This window comes from Pleurodeles waltl, chromosome 1_1 (assembly GCF_031143425.1).
Source record: "Pleurodeles waltl isolate 20211129_DDA chromosome 1_1, aPleWal1.hap1.20221129, whole genome shotgun sequence".
Lineage (NCBI taxonomy): Eukaryota > Metazoa > Chordata > Amphibia > Caudata > Salamandridae > Pleurodeles > Pleurodeles waltl.
Genome location: NC_090436.1, coordinates 898006295 through 898026431, shown reverse-complemented (window position 1 = coordinate 898026431; position 20137 = coordinate 898006295). Strand labels below are relative to the sequence as shown.

At 43.1% G+C, this 20137-nt stretch overlaps 1 protein-coding gene across 1 annotated transcript in view; it reads left to right on the top strand.

Annotated features, from left to right (window-relative positions):
* Positions 1-17508, top strand: part of VPS13A (vacuolar protein sorting 13 homolog A) — a 1844906-nt gene extending 1827398 nt beyond the window's left edge. Inside the window, exon 72 of the mRNA XM_069230089.1 lies at positions 14067-17508. Coding sequence (XP_069086190.1) covers positions 14067-14117 — 51 coding nt within the window. The 3' untranslated portion in view covers positions 14118-17508. The remainder of the gene's footprint in view (positions 1-14066) is intronic.
* Positions 17509-20137: the final 2629 nt, after the last annotated feature.

Genomic DNA, 20137 nt, shown 5'->3' with positions numbered 1-20137 from the left:
TGTCGCAGCAGCAGGGGACGGTCCTCCACCCAAACCTGTCCAACCTCTGCCTTCATGCGGGGAGATTGAGCGGCAACAGTTGACGGCATTTGCACTTCCACCTGAAGTCTGCAATGTCATCTTGGCAGCCAGGCGTCCCTCGACTAAAACTGTATACGCCTGTCGTTGGAATAAATTTGTGGCATGGTGCACCAACAAATCTGTTGACCCCCTATCTGCCCCTCTTTCAGAGGTTCTTCTATTCGTTCTTTCCTTAGCCCAGCAGGGCTCTGAATTGGGCACCCTTAAGGGGTATCTGTCTGCCAGTTCCGCCTTTCGTAGGCTTCCTGATCAACCCTCACTCTTTAAATCTCCTCTTGTGAGTAGATTCTTAAAAGGGCTCACCCAAATATTTCCTCCCACTCCCTTCATCATGCCTCAGTGGGATCTTAATCTTGTGCTTACTTTCTTGATGTGTACTCCCTTTGAGCCTACGCATAATTGTCCCTTACGGCTCCTCACATTCAAAACTGTCTTTCTTATCGCCATCACCTCTGCTCGCAGGGTGAGTGAGCTTCAGGCCCTTTCTTCAAAGCCTCCGTACTTGTCCGTACACCCCGACAAAGTGGTGTTACGCACTAGAGTTTCCTTCCTTCCTAAGGTGGTTACACTGTTTCATGTAGGCCAGTCCATCACTTTGCCTACCTTCTACGCACACCCACATCTTTCCCATGAGGAGGAGAGACTCCACCGTCTGGACCCAAAAAGAGCATTGGTGTTCTATCTCAATCGTACTAAAGACTTCCAGGTGGACGATCAACTCTTTGTTGGCTATGTGGGTGCGAAGAAAGGAAAGGCAGTGCAGAAACATACCATCTCTCGATGGGTGCTTCTTTGCATCAAAATGTGCTATGCTTTGGCAAAAAAGCAACCTCCTGACTGCTTCCGGGCTCATTCTACCAGGACCACTGCTACATCCACTGCGTTAGCACGCGGAGTTCCTGTCCTGGATATCTGTCAGGCAGCTACGTGGACATCTCTGCACACGTTTGCTAAGCATTACTGCCTGGACAGTCAGGTCCTTCGGGACGACTACTTTGGTCGTTCGGTCCTGCAGGACTTTCTAGTATGATCTTAGTTCGCAGCCCACCACCGAGGATGTCATTGCTTGGGTATCTATTCTAAGGTAAGAAATCTGCAACTACAAGTCTCTATCAGATGTACAAGTTATTTACCTTCGGTAACAAAATATCTGGTAGAGACATATTCTAGTTGCAGATTCCTTACCGCCCACCCATCCTCCCCGCTTGCGAACTGATTTCTAGGGACAGGGATTCCCCCCTTTCAGGTCCTTAGCTCTGGCGCACCAGTATCAGTGTTCCTAGCGGCTCTGCGCTCTGGGGTGGAAAGCCGTTAAAAGAAACTGACGTCACTGCGCGAGGGCGGCGTCCATGTAGTACTCCCGACGTCATCACGGCGACCACGAGGCCTGCGGAGTCGACCGACACCACCTACCGACACGCAAGGGTATTGCTCAAAGAAAAAAATCTCTGGATCCAGTCTGACGACTGGGGGAAAATTCTAAGGTAAGGAATCTGTAACTAGAACATGTCTCTACCAGATATTTCGTTACCGAAGGTAAGTAACTTGTACATTAAGATCTACTACACACTGGCCAAAAACCAACCACTCGAAGGTTTGCGTGCACATTCTACCCGAGCTACAGCCATGACCACTGCGTTAGCACGTGGAATTCCAGTCCTTGACATCTGTCAGGCGGCAATGTGTGCTTCTCTGCACACGTTTACCAATCACTAATGCCTGGACAGTCAGGTCCTTGGGACAGTATCTTACCCTTTCGGTCCTCCAGGACTTTCTAGTATGAACTTAGTTCACAGCCCCACCTCCGGAGATGGTATTTCTTTGGTATCTATTTAAAGGTAAGGAATCTGCAACTAGAAGTCTCTATCAGATGAACAACTTACTTACCTTCGGTAATGCCTCTTGTGGTATAGACATTCTAGTTGCAAATTCCTGACTGACACAAATATCCTCCCCACTCTGTAAACTGAATTCTAAGGGTGGGGTCTCCACTTTCAGGGCCCTAGTTTTGACGTACCAGTAGTCAGTGTTCTTTATGGCTATGCGCTTCTGGGGTGGGAAGCTGTGAAAAGAAACTGACGTCAGCGTGCCGGGGTGGCACCTATTTAGGACCTGCGACGTCATATCTTGCGTGGATGATGACAGACATGTGGCCGATAAATGCCAGCCAGCGGCCTGCAGGGATACTGCTCAGAAAGTTCTCCCGATCCAGTCTGACACCTGGGGGAAATTCAAAGGTAAGGAATCTGCAGCTAGGTTATGTCTCTACCAGATAAGGCGTTACCGAAGGTAAGTAACTGGTTTAATAACAGCAACAACTGAAAAAATGTGGACACTTAAGAATGTTGTACCACTTCTGTCCCCACGTCTTGCATTCCCTCTGGTCCTGGCTTTAAAAATTTTAGGCACTGATGGAAAAGCCTGTTAAGGATGATCTTTTTTTGTTGGAAGTTACTTACCTTTAATTAGAAATGTTTATCATGCACATTGTGCCCATGATTCCTCTTCCTTTAGTGTCCTCTGTAAATAGTGTTGGGAAGTTAGGTGACTTCAGATGCACAGGTAGACTGACACCTACAATGAGAGATGATAGGTCCTAGGACATTGGTGATTCGACGGGGCTCGTCCAAATATATTTTGTTCCACCTTAGTTAGGTAAACAAATGTTTTCACAGCAATAAGTCTCACACCAGTGCGTTTTTATAGGAAAGTGTCTTCAAAATGAGCACAGACTTCATCAAAAGCTTCTTAACTACCTCTAAGAACATAGCTACTTTTTTTGGTCTATTCTTATAAAAACGTCTGAATGGGCCAGAATTGCTGTCACAAGCCATTTTGGGGAAGATGGCATAGGGCAAGTATTAGTTACTAGGCCTCAACCATGGTAGTTGGGCCATTTACCACTGATATCTTGAGTCTGCCCTACTATGGAGCTGCAAAAATGAAGACTCAGAGCTTAAGCAATCAAACATTAGACACTACAAGTGAATATTGAGCCCAGTGCTTTTAAGAAAAGAGCAGTACTCTAACCACTTTGAAATTTAATAAAATACATAAAGACGAAGTAGGACTACTGGAATGCACACTCAAAAGTATACAAGGTTCACTACAGAGACAAACAGAAAGTCCTAGACTAAGCTCTGATGCAGGCTCATTGTTGCATAGTGAGCAGCTTTGTGATCCTTGGGACAGCCTGCAACATAGGCAGATCTTTTGTATGGGTTGCAGTTCTTTTTCATAGTCCCATTCAAGTCTGTTTAGCCAATTCAAAGTTAGTATCTCTCAAGTGTTGTTTTACCTGACCTTTGTGTGCCCTTGCAACCTCCAGGAGTGGGTGTGCAGCTGGTTTCTGCACGAGGTGAGCATTAATGTTTGCAGAAACTGGAGCTTGTTTCAGTGGCCCAATCTTCTCCTCTCTCCTTCAGCTGGTGAAGCCTCCAGCAGGTTTGGTGAAGGCATGTCAGATATTATTTCCAGTCTTTGCAGTGGGGAATACTTTCCCTCCAGCCCATGGCACTGGAGTGAGGTCTTCAGGTATGGCAAAGTGAGATTTAGAACAGGTCCTGCAGATTCTCCTGAACGGACGCTCTAATGGATCATCGCTTACAAATGTGGGCCCAAATTGACTGTGATTTTGCAGTGGAGTTTCGTTACTTTTTTAACCCTGGGCATGGCCAATGGGTAGGGGGGCATGTAGGGGGGCCCAAGTTAGGCCCCCATGTGCCACTTTAAAAAAATAAAAAATATATACTCACCTCTACTTACCTGGGATGGGTCCCCCCATCCATAGCTGTCCTCCAGGGGTGGGTGAGGGTGGCAGGGGTGCCCCTGCGGGCAGGGAAGGGTACCCGTGGACTGCTTCCATGGCCAGAGACCATGGAAATGAGCCCACACGTCCCTTAACGCCTGCCCTTACCCAGGCGTTAAAAAACGGCACAAATCAGGCTGGGCGCCATTTTTTAAGGCCCGCCCCCTCCTGTGCGTCAAAATGATGCGAGAGTATAAATAAGGCGCACAGGCCTTAAAGTAATTTTTGGGAGGGAACGCCTACTTTGCATGTCATTAACGCAAGGTGGTTTCCCGCATCCAGAAATGAAGCACTCTGCTGAATTTTGACGTTCGCGGGGTCGGGTGTCAAAGTATAAATATGGTGTTAGGTTTACGCCGAATTTGCGTCAAAAATATTTACGCAAATTTGGCACAAGCAGAGTATAAATATGCCCCTAAGTTGTTTAAGTGCAGAAAGGTATCCCTTCCTGCGCATACCAATCCTACAGGGAATGCAGGCACCCTTGTTCTATGTTGCAGGGATGCCTCCATTGACACTAGGAAGCACACACTTCACTAGTGCAAGGAGTGAGCAGAAATGCTCCATATCTTTGAAAATATGATGCATTTCTTCTCTCTCCTTCTCACACAATGCAGTGCAGCAGCTTCCTTTGCTGTGCCGTATTGCGTATAATAATAATAAATGTGCCCCTTGTGTTCTTGGGCTGGGAGGTAGGGGGACCTTTGTTTTTATGTATGTTTGCTCTGGATAAATTTCCTTGGCAGTTTGCTTCTCACAGGCTGCTCCTGTCCTTGACCCGGGGGCTTGATGGCTGCTCTGCAGACAGCTTATGCAGGACAAGGCGCTTCGTTTTTATCCCTTCAGCTGATAGACAGCCTTAGGGGGTTTCAGTACAGCTTCTAGTCCTGGCCCCTTGATATTGTGTTTTTGGATCATTAGAGAAGTCATTTAGCTTGGGTAGACATTGCTAATCTGGGCCGATTTTTTTTTTTCTGGACAACATTTTTAAAAATGGCACGTGTTGCAGTGATGATGTAATATTCCAGGAACCTTGAGACCTATATACTGCATTTTGGTGTCAAAACATGGGTTTTGGGGGTCAAGCAGTCTTATAGAGACAGAACATAACTCCTCAGAGCAACCCTTCTGCCACTTTCCAAAATGGCACCTCTATAATGATGTTTTTAGCCATCATATTGGTAATTTATTTTAATATTGTTTTTGTTTAAGGTTTTCCATTGATTCAAATTGGTGAACATGAGCGAAGCAGATGGTTGCAGAGGATCTTTACCTCCTGACACAATGTTGCTAACTACAAAATCTGAGGACTCATACAACAAAGAGAAATGTGTCACATGCCAAACTAATCTGAAAGAAAAGATAACATCATCTGCGGCTGGACAAAAGAGATATTGAGATGCTGCAGAAATACGGCACGACCAAGGTCTCAAAAGATTAAAACTGATGGATGAAGAGCATCACATATTTTATCATTGTAACAACAAGTGCTACAAGTCATATACAATAGAAAAAAGTCTAGAAACAAATTGTCCAAAAATAGCAGAAACCAGTGAATCACAACAAGAATCCGGGTCTTCTGAGAAAGCAACAACAACCAAACATTATGCCCATTCAATTAGAAGATTGATGGCTACCCCTTGTCCACATCCAATAGCTGATCAGAAAGCAGAGGATCTTCAATGTGTTATCTGTGGTTTACCCAGAACAAGGGCCAAATGGCTTTAAAGACGTAAATTAAGTTTTAAAGTCCCTCTTTAGTGCTGGCTACAGGTTCACACGAGTCAACAAGAATGCCCGATGTTGTCTTAACATTTTTTTACATCATTGTTTAATATCAGCAAAGCAAAACTGTTACAAACTAAGTTCTTGAGTTTGGAACAGAAGCTGACAACACTGATAATGGCTTTGAAGATCTAAGCAAAGAAGTGGAAGACAATCCCATGAACTGACAGGATTATGTTGTGCAAATGTACTGTCTTTTCCAAATGTACTGTCTTTTCCAAATCATGTTTTATGAATGGCATCATGACAAAAAGAAAAGTCTTTTACACTTGATGACTGCCCACGCAATCTACGACAAGTGCAAAAGCAGGGAGCTAATCACTTTAATGAATAGCACCGGTGTATCAACAAGGTATGATGACATAGTACGGACAGGAACTTGTCAGCAGCTCATGCTGTAAAATCTTGTGATTCTGACATTACACCATTTCCATGTCACTTTACCAGGAAAGGATTTACAATTGCTGCACTCGATAATTTTGATTTTGAAGACAGGTCTTCTTTGTCTGGAACATCCAGCACACATGCTACTTCCATGGTGCTTTTTCAAGACTGTACCAATGAAGTAGCTGCTGCAAAACAAACTGTGTCAGCTGTAAAAGTGTGCAAAATCACTACAAGCAATCAAAATGTCCCAAAGTGGCTAAGGACATGAATCTTCTTCTACCTGATGCTGCGATCCGCAAAGCAATTTTAATTGAATTTATCCTATTGCTTATTCGGTGTGGACTGAAGAATGAAGAAAAGCCAATTCCTCCCTGGGGTGGAATTCAAGCTCTGATCTCCCAGAATACTGTCCCACTACAGAAGGTCGGATTTTTACCAGTGATACCATCTCCAGTCACAAACTATACAACGGTATACACAGCTCTAAAAAAAAAAATCTAAATGTGTGTGTTCAGCTTGAAGGCCAGCCTATCCTGCCAAATGTCTGCGATGAAAGTGCTTTCTGTATTGTAGCTGACATTTTTAGATGTAATCCAGCAGAATTTGATGATCTTTATTCAACGATAGGTGTTTTCCACATGACAAAAGTTGTGTTGCAGTGTGAAGGAAGTTATCTCAGTGGCAGTTATTGAGTCTGAAATCTTTGGAAGTAACCCTGTCCAGTCAGTATTGAGCAGAACTCATTATGTTAATTTGTTACAAGGTGTGCTTATCATATCTGAGGCTATAGAAACTGCATTGGAATGCTTTCTGGAACAAGAATGACAAATTAGGTTTTGCATATCTTATCTCAGAAGTGAACAAGGCACACAATGCACTTAATTCAAAAGACATAATGCAAAGCCAGGCATTGTTCAATACACACAGTTCAAAATCAGAAAACCTGAACACCAAGTTCGTAGAGTTTGCCAAAGAATGCGAAATAAAATCAGACCTTTGCAAGAATTGGGAAAATGTTTTGCACAGGATGGCTCTAGTGAAAAACTTGGTATAAGCTGATCGGGTAGGTGATTGGGAGCTGCATGTGAAGTATGTGGAGTCACTGATTACTACGTTTCGTGAATTTGATTGCATAAACCACCTGAGATATGGGTCCTGGGATTTGGAAAGAGTGAAGAAGCTAGAGGTGGAAAAATCATACCTCTACAGAAAATTCATCCAAAGACATTTTGTGTCAAAAGACAGAGAGGGAAGGTTCAGTGCTGTGGCTCCAGATATGAAACCAGAACAGACAATCCAGAGATCACAGAAAAGCTCCAAAGGGTTGGTCAGACACGTAGAGAAGTAAATATGTTGCTTAATTGCAGCTAGCTTACCAAGAAGTACTTTCTATTTGTGATGTTTTCAGAGATATGACAAATTCAAAATTAATGGACCATTGTTAAACTGTTCCTCACCGCAAACTTGTGGGAAAAAAAAGGGGAACATTCTAACAAACGTGTTGGTGGAAGGGTTGCTCTGAGGAGTTATTTTCTGTCTGTATAAGACTACTTGACCGCCAAATTCTATATTTTGACACCACCATGAATTATATAAGTCTAAGGCCTGCTGCTCTTAGAGCTCCTGGTGGGACTCCAAGTCCCAGGAGCCTTTACTGCCGATCGGGGGGGCAGACACCAGACTCAGGCGCTTCAAAGCGCGCCGCTTAGCCCCGCCACTTGCCTGCTGCTCCTACACCTCACTTCAAGGTGGGAAACCACTGAAACTCTGCTGGGGTTCCATATTATTGTAAATTTTAGCTCCCACAATGGTAAGGCGCAAGGCGAAAGGAAGCCCAAATATGGCCTCAGTACAACCTAAACACCTGAGACCTCACAAACCATCGAAGGCTCCTAATAATTGTGTAACCAATGAGATTGATAACTTGATTGGGGAGGTTGAATCTATAATTAAACAAAAAGAAATGAAGTTTTCACAGAAAAGGCCCAAATCTGGTCCCTTTGACCCTTTCTTTTTTCCAAGCTGTTTGTCCAAAGGGAATTCCAGTTCCAAAGAAGTTATCTCGCTAGCATCTGGACCCCAGCTTGATGGCCCAGATGCTATACTAACTGAACAGACTTTAGTGCACCTGGTACCAGACAATACTACGCCAGACACTGCAATCGTCCATAATATTCCATGCTCAAATTGTTTTCTCCCCTTGGCCTCTCAATCAAGCGACTCCGGGAGCCCGCTTCTAAACTTTCAAGCTTCGGACTGCTTATCCTCTGTGGTTTCCTCCCAAAAGGAGTTGACCTCTGTTGTGCTGGGTCTGCAAGAAGAGGTTAGGGATCTAAAAAAAGCATTAGCAGAAGTATTATCCTTCCTGCGTGTTATTAACCCATCGGGGGCTTTAGTACCTGCACAAAATAAAGTTTGGACAAGTACTACTGCTCCTTCACCCTTGTTCCCCAATCCACCATGAATGCAGCTGGTCCTAGCGACTGGCCTCGGCCACTACACGATGCATGTGAAGCCCGTTCAAGCATCACGAGTCTTTGCGACCCAGCTCACCATCTAGTGTACCTTCAAGGATAAGCCAGTGTCCCAAATTGAAGTGGGACTCTACAGCAATTCATCAACCTTGTACATGTCCTATCACGACCAACTTTTTATATATGTGCAAGGTACCCCCTTTATCCTCTAACTTGTGTGAAAATGATGTATCTCTGAAAAACAAGGTTGTGTATTTGCTAAGATATACTAGACAATGTTGTTCTATTATTTATTCTGATATAATTTTGACCAAACGTTACACTGACCAGCCAGGCCAGTGGGACTTTGTCAGATTAAACCTAGCCTTCCAAGTTTGGTAAAGGGATTGTTATCCATGGAAGCCCGTTTCCCCATGCAGAATGGCTCAAGTATTTGCCTTCAAAACACCTGCCCTGAACCTATGTCTACGCAGAATGTAACCCCTTTATGTGCTAGTAATAGGCCCTCCAAGGTGGGTGTTGATTCATTGGAAAAGATTAAAACCCAAAGTTGTGTACCTATGGAAGGGGGCTCATCTGTTGAAACACAAACTAGGAAATACGATTTCATAGAGCATCAATCTTGCCCAGCTGTCCTAGACCCCGAGAGGTTTTATCTGATATTGATTGACAACACGCTAGGACAAGCCCAAAAGACAGAAGCCTATCGCTCCCTAATCCCATTGTAACCACAGCTAATGGTTGGCTTACAGATCCCCCTTTACAGAGGATTTCAGCGTTGCCCCCTGAAGATATTATATCTAAAACATTATTTTCCCAGCCCCAAGATGGGGTGAGCTTACCTGATATCCCCCAGGAAAATCTTAGGGCCAATACGTTACTGACCTTAAATTTTTTAACATGGAATGTGGCTGGGATCAGAAACAAAATAGTTGATGCCGACTAGGGGCTGTTTATAGATACATTTGGTAAATGTCTATTTCAAGAAACCTGGGCTATCGCAAATATACATAGACATGTGTTTACTTCTTTTTGCAAGGTAGCCAGGCGGTCCCCTGCGGGAAGAGCAGCAGGAGGGCTTATCACATGGCTAAGAATATCAAATGTGGGTGAAGCTAGAGAACTCTATGTGGATTCACCAGATATATTAGCTCTGTCTATCCAGACAAAGCAAGATTTACCCTTGCTTTTTGTCAATGTATATAATAGACCTGGCCACAATAACCAACCATCTAAAACTATACAGATTTTGATCGCTTTTTTGTCAGATTACAGCACGACTCACTGCCTTATTATTGCCGGGGATTTAAATGTAATGTTGGAACCCAGTTCTGCATTCACAGAAGCTACCCAGATAGAGGATAGTGTATGGAATATTCCCCATATGTAGCCCAGAGAAAACATCCAAAATCCAATGCTAGGGCTTTGCAAATCGTCAACCTTGTGCTAACTTATGGTCTTTGTCCAGGAAATGGCTGTTTCCCATCCAATACCCCTGCAAAATCCACGAAATTTTAGAGGGTCCTATAGCAGTATACTTGACCTCATACTTATTGATGTGAGGCTGTGGCATGCTGTTTTAGACCTTAATGTGGGTGACCAACATAATAGCGACCATGCCCCTCTTATTATAACTTGTGATAGCCAACTTCTTTTGGGAAATTCTGTTCAACCACCTCATGTGGTTTCTCTCCCCCTAGAAATATCTTCTGAAAAACGTACCTTGAAATGGGACTCTTTTAGAGGTTCATCTAAACTATGGGGGAAATTTTGCAAATTAATCTCAATTTATCAACTGTCCACTATCTCTTCTTTGAACTCCCCAAACGTAGTGTTGGATTTGCATGGGGACTTATTTGCGGCAGTAAGCATGCTATTCATTAAATCCGGTGGTGGGAACAAACGACTGGGAAAACAATTGAACTTAAGGTGGTTTGGCAAGCCATGTAAGGATGCTAAGAGTAAACTCTTACGAGCTATCAAATCGAAAGACAGAACCGAGATAATGCATGCTATGCGAGAATACACATCTGTTATTAAGTCCAGTAAGCACTTATGGGAGGAAACATCGTGGCAGAAATTATTGATGGCGGCCAGGGATAAAGACACTTTTCGTTTTTGGTCTCTGGTAGCTAGAAATACGCGTGGCGACAACTTAAGACCTGATTGTCATATTCCCTCTGAGGTTTGGTCTGCTCATTTTACTGAATTATACAGCCATGACTCTACTACCACTTGTGTCCTTGAAAATGATTTTATTGAGGAATTGCCTCCTATATCCAGCCTTATTCCCTTTTCCCTTAAGGAAACTGAGATGGCTCTTAAGGCCCAAAAACCAGGCAAAGCCCCCTGACTGGATGGTATACCAGTGGACCTCTTTAAATCTGATCCTGCCTGTTGGGGTCCCTACATAAATAGGGTATCCAATGCCATCATAGAAAGTGGCAACTACCCTAAAACCTGGAAGGAAGCAATTATTGTCCCTATTCATAAAAAAGGCAATAGGGGGCTGCTGGGTAATTACAGGCCCATTCGTTTGCTGGACAACCTACAAAAAATATTTTGTCATCAGGTACTAGATAGATTAAAGGACTGGATGAATGCCAATCAAGTATTTAGTCATTTACAGGCTGGCTTTCGACAGAAAATTAGCACAGTTGACCAAGCTTTTCGTTTCCTCACGATCAAATGGAGGGTAGTGTATGTGGAGGCCAAGAAACTCTTTGTCGACCTTACGTCTGCCTTCGATTTGGTCCCACGTAGGAACTGTGGGGAGTCTTGAACAAAGTTGGCGTGCCGGGCCCCTTATTAAATCTGATCAAGGAGTTGCATTCAGGGAGCTATGCTAGAATTAGATTGGGGATGCAAGGAGAACTAACAGGCGAGATTCCAATAAGTAGAGGAGTTAGACAGGGATGTATTTTGGCCCCTACCCTATTTCTACTATTTATCAACACTTGCATCCCCTATCTAATGGATTGTGACAGTGACGCCCCCAAGGTTGTGGGAGAAAGGGTACTGTGTTTGCTCTTTGCTGATGATACTTTGTTATTATCGCAAACTGGCTCTGGCCTAACCAAATTGCTACATAAGTTCACATGTTTTTTTAAAGACTATGGTTTGGGAATAAATTCTTCCAAAACCAAGTATATGGTGTTTGGTGACCCTAAACAAAATGCTAGAAAAAATATATATCTGGAAAGAGAGGCCTTAGAAAGAGTTCTTGATTTTGACTATTTGTGTCTTAGGTTGGAGAACTCTCAGAAATGGAAGGCACATTTAGCTAAGTCAGTTGTGAGTTTAAAACAGAAATCGGGATGCACTTTGAGATATGTTGCCAAATCCCATAGTTTTGCAATCACTCCTCCACTAGAAATGTATAAAGCCCAGGCCAGAGGTGGAGCACTATATGGCGCTGAGCTATGGGGTTATTGCAATCTAAACGATCTGGAGAAAGCTGAAAACTCCTTTTTGAAAATGCTATTAAAAATCCCTGCAAGCTCTCCAACCTTGCCCATTCGGTTGTATTTAAACCTTTATTCCATTTCACATATTGCCGCCTTACGGCCGTTGACTTATTGGCTCAGGCTACGGTCCTCAAATATTTTTGGCCCATATAGAGCTGGGCTTAGTACTTTAGTTAACACGCAAGCCCTGAAAAGGGTTATGTGGTGCAAATATGTGGAAGAATCTTTCTCCGCCCTTGGACTGAGTAGTTTTCGGTTGGATCCTACACAACTTCCAAAAAATGCTGTTCAGCTTGTGAAGGATGCATATTGGTTAAAAGTCCAACTGTGGAAAAACTAGCAGAGGTTCCCTCACCCAGCTTAACTAATAATTGTTTATCCTTGAAGTGCCGCTATGAATTTGAGAATTTCATGGACATGATTGTTTCTCCTTTCGCACAAGCTCTTTTTATTAGATTCAGGTTGGGAACACTGCCACTTTGTTCGCTTATTTGCAAAAGGCCCAACTCAGGTGTTAACAGTGATTTATGCCCAATGAGATGTGGAGTCATTGAGCACTCAGCGCATGTATTATTCTGTTGCCCTGCGTATCGTAAGCAAAGAGCACGATGGCTCATCCCATTTTTTTAGATCCATGGGCTTTGCGAGCGGGTCAGCAGCTTTTAGGGTTCTTAAATCAAATGCCCATGGCGAAGTGGCATGCCAATTGACGAAGTCTACGGAGGCCATATGGCCAATCAGACATAAATCTTTGAAGCCAGGAATATGCCATCCAATTTAATCTTACTTCGCTATGAGCTGGTACTAGCAGTTGATGCCAGTCATTTGTGCTGAGATTTAAATGAGCTTTATGTGCCATGGATTGTATTTTTTTATTGATATTTTTATGCATTTGATTATTTCTTCGCTTTTTAAACGTAATTTATGTGTCCCAAATGGGCGTTGAGGTGCTTGATGTACTGTTTTATGTCACCATTTTTATTCACTTATTTTAAGACATTTTTAATATGATGTATTATGTTTTTTAGCTGCTTTGATGGTATTATTTTGCCAAATAAAGCTACTACTATATAAGTCTCATGGTTCCTGAAATATTACATCATCACTGCAACACATCAGACATCTTTATAAATGTCGTCCAGATAAATTCAGCCGAGATCGCAATGTCCACCGAAGGAGGAATATCAGGGGGCCGGGATTATTCTTAAGCAAGAAGTTTAGTTTTCCGGAACCATTCCCCCTCTCCCCAGGTTCTGGGAAACCAGCTCGCTGTGATCCCAAAACTGGAGAGTTAGGGTGCCATTTTCACTCGCCATTGGGTAATTCAGGGCTGGGGTGCGTATCCATGGACGATCCAGCAGACATCCGATCCCAACACTAGCTGATCCTCGTTTTCTACAAAAGGGGCAAAAGCTTGATCGAGCTGTATATGATGGAGGGAACTACAAAAAGTTGTTTAATGTGTCATGCTGTTGGATGGCATATATAGAATTTGTTGTTCTTGCCCTGTGAAAACAACACTTTTCATCTTGGAAATAGAAGACGCAATTGTAAACAATGGTTATCCCCCTAGATTTGTGGAGGGAAAGTTATGGGTAGTAAGATGAAGAGTGGCTTAAGTTGACCCAGTGCTGCATTTATATCTGTGTAATAGACGACAAAGAACATTAGAGCATTGAGCTATGTAAATAGAAATGATTGACTGGGTTTTCAGGAACTGATCATATGTAAAATAAGAAACATTGTAATGTATGTTAATTTGCCTTTGTTGGCAGTTACACTGGATATGTTTGTAGTTATGTTTGATAAATATAATTACCATATACAAAAATTAAAAATGAATAAAGATAATTGTTTAAAAAGATGCCAGTTATTGGAGTAACTCCTGCCACCAGAAATCTGGAATTTTGAAATCGATCCAAAATGGTAGCCCCATTGAAGATCTTTTGTGATCACGTTCACAATCTTAGAATGAAATATCTGTAGGTTGGTACTGTGGTTCCTTTTTGAGAAATGTGTTGTATTGCCATTTTGTGCACTTACCATTTCATTTTTATTTTTCAGTGGGTTCTTTCTAAGCTTGATGAAATGAGAGATTTTCAGTCAAAGGTGTAACAATGGAAGGAGACCATCGGAATGTCGACACCACTGGATTTTGCCATCCTTGCACATAGTGTATATTTTGAAGTGTAAAATAACCGTGTCTTTACAAGAGAAGGAGACACGAGCCCGTGAAAGACATTACTGTACCTTCTTGAAGCATGTTATATAATGATTAATGTGGATTAAAAATATATGTTTAATATCTCAGTGCCATATAAAAGATGGAACTTGCCATCAGCAACTTTTTAGTACTATTTGATGTTAAAACAAAAATGGCTAACTTGAGAAACTAGCAGTAATTCGAGTTGTCTGTGTCTTTAAATTTGGCGGCTCTGGCAAGGGCTATGTGCCGATGAGCTCAACAGAGTTGAGTTGTTGCCACGTCCATCAGGTGCCTTGCTCAATGGTGCAGGCTGAAGCTCGGCCTCCTGTCCGGATGTCTCCTTTGCAGGAGGCAGCCTCTTGTGACCTCCCAGTTGTTTTGCCAATATTTTCCCCGCCACTTTGCTACTCGAAGGAAAATTGCAGTGGGCTGTCCCGGAGAAGTACGGTGGAAATGCAGACTTGGTGCTTGTGCACAGCGAGTCAAGCGGTCTGGTGGACTACGCACCCCGTTGCCTTACTTTTTGCAGAACGCACTTTGTGGACAGTTTTAGGTATTAATTGAAAACTGACCAAAGCGAGCTACATGTAAAGATGACAGCATCGTCACTAGTCCTGCACTTACTTACTCTACAGTTTGGGAGGTGATCAACCCAAAAAAAAATTGACTTTGTTGATTCTTGGGTAAGTGACCGGTGACGAAAGCGCTTTGTTTGCACTTCAGCATCCAAAATTGGAGAAAGTACCATATTGGCAGTTGTTTTTGATACAGTCACGTATTTGCTTAATGGAATACATTTGTCTGGTGTGCTTGATGGAACTGACTATTTCGGGCTTCTGGGTTGTGGATGTGTGGCGTCAGCTGCTTTCTTGCTCGTGGTCACTTGCTGAACACAGGCCACTGCCTGGGTTGCCTCCTTTCCCAGAGAAAAATACTGACCATTTGTTCACTTTTTAAGATTTCGCAAAGGCAAGGAGGAGATACTGCAAAAGAACGTTATATAAAATTGTCTGTTTTCATTGTTAACATGGCCTGTCTGTCTTTGTTTACTAATTGTCAGTCAAGTATCATCAAGGTGTGGAACACACGTTAAAGTGATTTCTTCTTATGTTTACTGTTTTAAGTATGTATCGATAAGGGGAAATAATACAAACTTTGGGCGTTTTTCTGAATTTTTGTATCAGCCTAAACAGAGAAATATTTGTCATGCTGGTTAAAAAAAAACAGCCAGGTAGGCAACCCTACTTGCTGTGTCATGTTTTAGCCATTAATTACCCAATCACTTTGAAGAAAGATCTCCCCAATTTAATAGTTCATAACACCCACACCCCACAAACGTGTTTGTTACGCTTGTGCCTTTTTGTTCATGTATGCCACACCTTAGTGACTACTGGCTGCCGGTTACTCGCCATACTTTAGCAAGTATTCTGACAGCTGCCTTCAGCTCGTCAATCCATTCGAAGATGCAGAAGCATTTAATGAATCCTGATATGTATTTCATGAACACAAACCTAAAAAAAAAATCTGTCTGCTGATTTCTCTGGTCTAACTCGATCCGTGGTATCGGGAAGGCGCTACCAAACAGGGAAAACCCTATAGAAGTGAACTCTTCGGGGGAAAAGCTGCAGAACGCGATAGCTTCTATATATGGTTTAAGGTCTGATTGACAAACATATAGTAGAGAATACTTAGCCAAAAAGTGGCTGTAACATAGTTAACGCAACATAACTGATTTCCAAAGGACGTTTCCCTGCTGTAGAAATAATACATATGGTAATTCCCCTAGTGGAGAATCGTCTACTGGAAATTCAATTTATTCCAGAAAAATACGTTAACACCACTTTTAAAAGGATTATGCATTACACTCCTGTCTAATCAAGATTAACGCCCATATTTATACTTTTTTAGCGCCGCATTTCCGCCGCTTTTGAGTCAAAAAAATGACCCAAATGCACCACTAAAAAGTATAAATATGGGCCTAAGTATTTTGGGCTTCTCTTATATTGTTTTCTAAACCTTCTCTTATATTGTTTTCTAAACCATTTAGCAAATCCAGTGGTGCAGGGGTACATCCGTTGGCGCTAGGCATCCAGTCCAGCACAGGGGAGAAGGCAAGAATGCGCCATATTCTTTTAAATACGGTGCATTCCTGCCCTTTCCCTGTCACACAGTGCAGCACAGCAAGGTGACTTGCTGCGCTACATGGCAGTCCCCACAGATATGCCTCTCAGGATAAAGTATACTTTTGAAGTGGAGTGGTGCAATAGCAACTCGTCTTCAGACAGTTTCCTTTGAAGCTGCGCTGTTTTCCTTGGTGCAGCCTGTTGCCGAGTTGAGGGACAGTGTCTCCTGGCAAATGAACCCAATGGCACAATTAATGTAACAACCTATTAGAATAGAACCGAGTTTAAAGGTGAACCCCTTTGGATTATTCTAATGTTTTGATGGGTTTAAGCTCCCTCACACGTAACTCTATGGCATTAATAAGAAACACATACTCACTTTTACGAATACTTAAATTCAGAAGTATTTTGCATTCAAACTGATGTTCAGAAGACACATTGCAGGAATGTTGACACAGCATGAAGAAATCCAGAATCCCTGTTCAAAACAGTTCAATGTGTACAGGCTTCAGTACCAGTCTCTGAAGTTGCAAGGGGAGCAAGAAACCTCAGTCCATCTCCATACTCTTGCCAGGTTTCACAGTTGTGGGTCAGACAAGATCACCTACACGTACGAAGATCTTTTTTGACTATATCATTTTAATGCATGCATTGGTTTGACTGTATGGCTTCTTAATGCTTGGAAGTATGTGCACTGAGGATGCTGTTCATTATGAGAGAACAGGGCGCTACCAAACGATAATAGTATTTTATTTCACAGAACGTATAACGCCTTACTTTATGACAAAATGCACGCCTTTATCCTTGTATAGTCACTTACACAATGTTATTGTTTTTGTGACATATGAAGTAACATATATGGAAGGGTTATTGGTAATAAAGTTCACTTTCTTTTGCATGTGAGGTGGAGATACTGAAAAGCATATTATACACCTGGTTTCATATAAAGCAAGACAGTTATGTGGAACGATCACCTCTAGTGACGTGGAAACCAACATAGCAACACTTATTCTTTTCCGAACTCAGGGTCCATCTGGGTTTTCTCTAATAGTATTCCTTAGTCTAATTTGCTTGTAATTTTAACTTGCTCTCCTCGCCTCAATTTTTAACTTCTTTGTATCTATGGAAAACAGCATCCTTAATAGTGAATCATTTGAATAAAATTCAGTGCCTCACATTGACTTGTGCTGTGCAGTTTGTGTGTGTAGATGAAGCAATGTCTTTGATCTGTTAATGTGTACAAGTTAACACCCAGGCTTGAAAATATATGATCAGTTTGAAATTATGCTTTTCATTAGGGTAATGTTCCCACATTACTTGTGGTCATTTACATATTAGCACAGCAGGTGCCCTTAACAAGTTGGCTAAGGTTATGGCAACAGCACCCTTTGAAAGCAGTGCAATACTGTTAGGCTTCTAACCACAGATTCCTGACTTGTGGATTTCTCCAAGCTACAGACTGTCTCTAAAAACTCAACATCATTTCCCTTGTTTGTGGATAGTTGGCTTTATGGGGCTCCGTCCTGCCTTGGATATGATGTTCAAGCCCGTGTAGAAGCCTGACATCTGTACGCTGATGTCAGTCGCCTTCCGACGCGGAGCTGGAGCTGGCAGTACTGTCTTTTTGTTAGAACTTTCCCTCTGGAAATGTATTATTTGCCACACTCAGGGGCATATTTATACTCTGCTTGTGCCGAATGTGCGTCAAAAATTTTGACGCACATTCGGCGCAAACCCTGCCCCATATTTATACTTTGACGCCCGACCCGCGGACGTCAAAATCCCACCATGTGCGTAATTTTTTTGGAAGGGGGAACCTGCCTTGCGTTAATGATATGCAAGGTAGGCGTTCCCTTCCAAAAAATGACTTTAAGGCCTGTGTGCCTTATTTATACTCTGGCGTCATTTTGACGCACAGGAGGGGGTGGGCCTTAAAAAACAGCGCACAGCCTGATGGGTGCCGTTTTTTAACGCCTGGGTCAGGGCAGGCGTTAAGGGACCTGTGGGCTCGAAAGGAGCCCAGAGGTGCCCTCCACTGCCCCCAGAGACACCCCCTGCCACCCTTGCCCACCCCAGGAGGACACCCAAGGATGGAGGGACTCATCCCAGGGAAGTTGAGGTAAGTTGGGGTAAGTATTTTTTTTCGTTTTTTTTTAAGTGTCATGGGGGGCCAGATTTGGGCCCCCCTACATGCCACTATGCCCAATGGCCATGCCCAGGGGACAAAAGTCCCCTGGGCATGGTCATTGGGCAAGGGGGCATGACTCCTGTCTTTGCTATGACAGGAGTCATGTCAATGGAGGTTGGGCGTCAAAAAAAATGGCGCAAGTGCGGTTTGAGGCCTGATTTTTGCCTCAGACCTGACGTGCGCCATTTTTTTTACACACAAACCCCATTTTCCCATACGCGGGCGCTGTCTGGTGTGAGTCATTTTTTTTGACGCAGACCAGTCCGCAGCGCCGGCTAACGTCATTCCATAAATAAGGTGCCCGCATGGCGCGTTGGAATGGAGTTAGCCGGCGGTAAAACTTTTGATGCACAACTGCGTTGGCGCAGTTGTGTGTCAAAAAGTATAAATATGGCCCTAATGGCCTGATTTAGAATTTGGCAAACTAGCTACTACATCACAAATGTGATGGATATCACATCCACAGTATAATAAGATGCAGTATATCCTATGGTATTTGTAATAAGGCAGGCTATCCTTATCATGGGTCCTAAATGACCAGTTTGAAACCATGTTGTAGGTGATGGACACCCACAACATCTGCTTATGGTGCTTCAGCCTTGATCATGATAGAAAGTTGTGTTTGTGTTGTTCAGATATGATCCGGAAAGCGAACCAAGATTGTACGGCCAAGCTCGCTGTCGCTGAACTAAAAAAGCTGTGGTCGATGAAATATGACTCTGAAAAAGGCCACAGAATCAATTTTTGGTACCCCACCAAATCCCAGTGGAGTGCATCAAGGATTCAAGGTAGCAGCCTTTCATAAGCCCGTCTGTAGATTCTTCCATGATGCTGACTTTGCCACTCAACTCCATCAGAGTTCAGCCTCCTCTCCGAACACTTTGCTGCCAGCGTGACGTCCCATGACGTCTTCCGAGTCAGAAATGACACCCACAGGGGCAAGCCTCAATACCGGTTCTGATGCATTCAGATCCAGTATTTCTATCTGGATTCCGAAGCAAAACTACTATGCTATTCCAGCCCAAAATTCCACAACTATGTTCCAGAGGAAGATCATGAAAGCAATGATTTTTATTAAGAGGGGGGCATTTTTCATGATCTTCAGAATGGCAGTGGGCTTGCCACCTCTCCTGACACTGGCCTCTCATCCCCTAATCCTTTTGCCACAGAAGAATGTGCCTCATTCGCAACTGTTATTTGGAGGGTAGCACAAGTGCTAAATTTAGCATTATCTATGCATGAGGTCAAGACCAACGTTTTGACAGAGGTTCTTAACCTCTTAACCCTGCAGCGGCCATCACCTCTCTTGCCCTTCAATAAGGCCATAGGAGATAAACTAGTGGGCACGTGGTTCCCCTGAACTCCAAATCTTTTTCCACCATTAAGGGAACCCAAGCAGGTGAAAACATTTGCAAAACAGTTTTTGCAGTGCCAGTCTTGCCCTGCAATGCGTCAATACTTTGTGCCTCCTGGGACAGTATTCATACAGCTGACAGAATGGTGGATGTGTTCCTGAGGATGTCAGACATAACCTTAAAACGTCACATCCCCGACAGCCGAGATGCTGCAAAATATGCAATCTGTTCTGGATTTAACACAGCATGTGTAAGGCATTGTA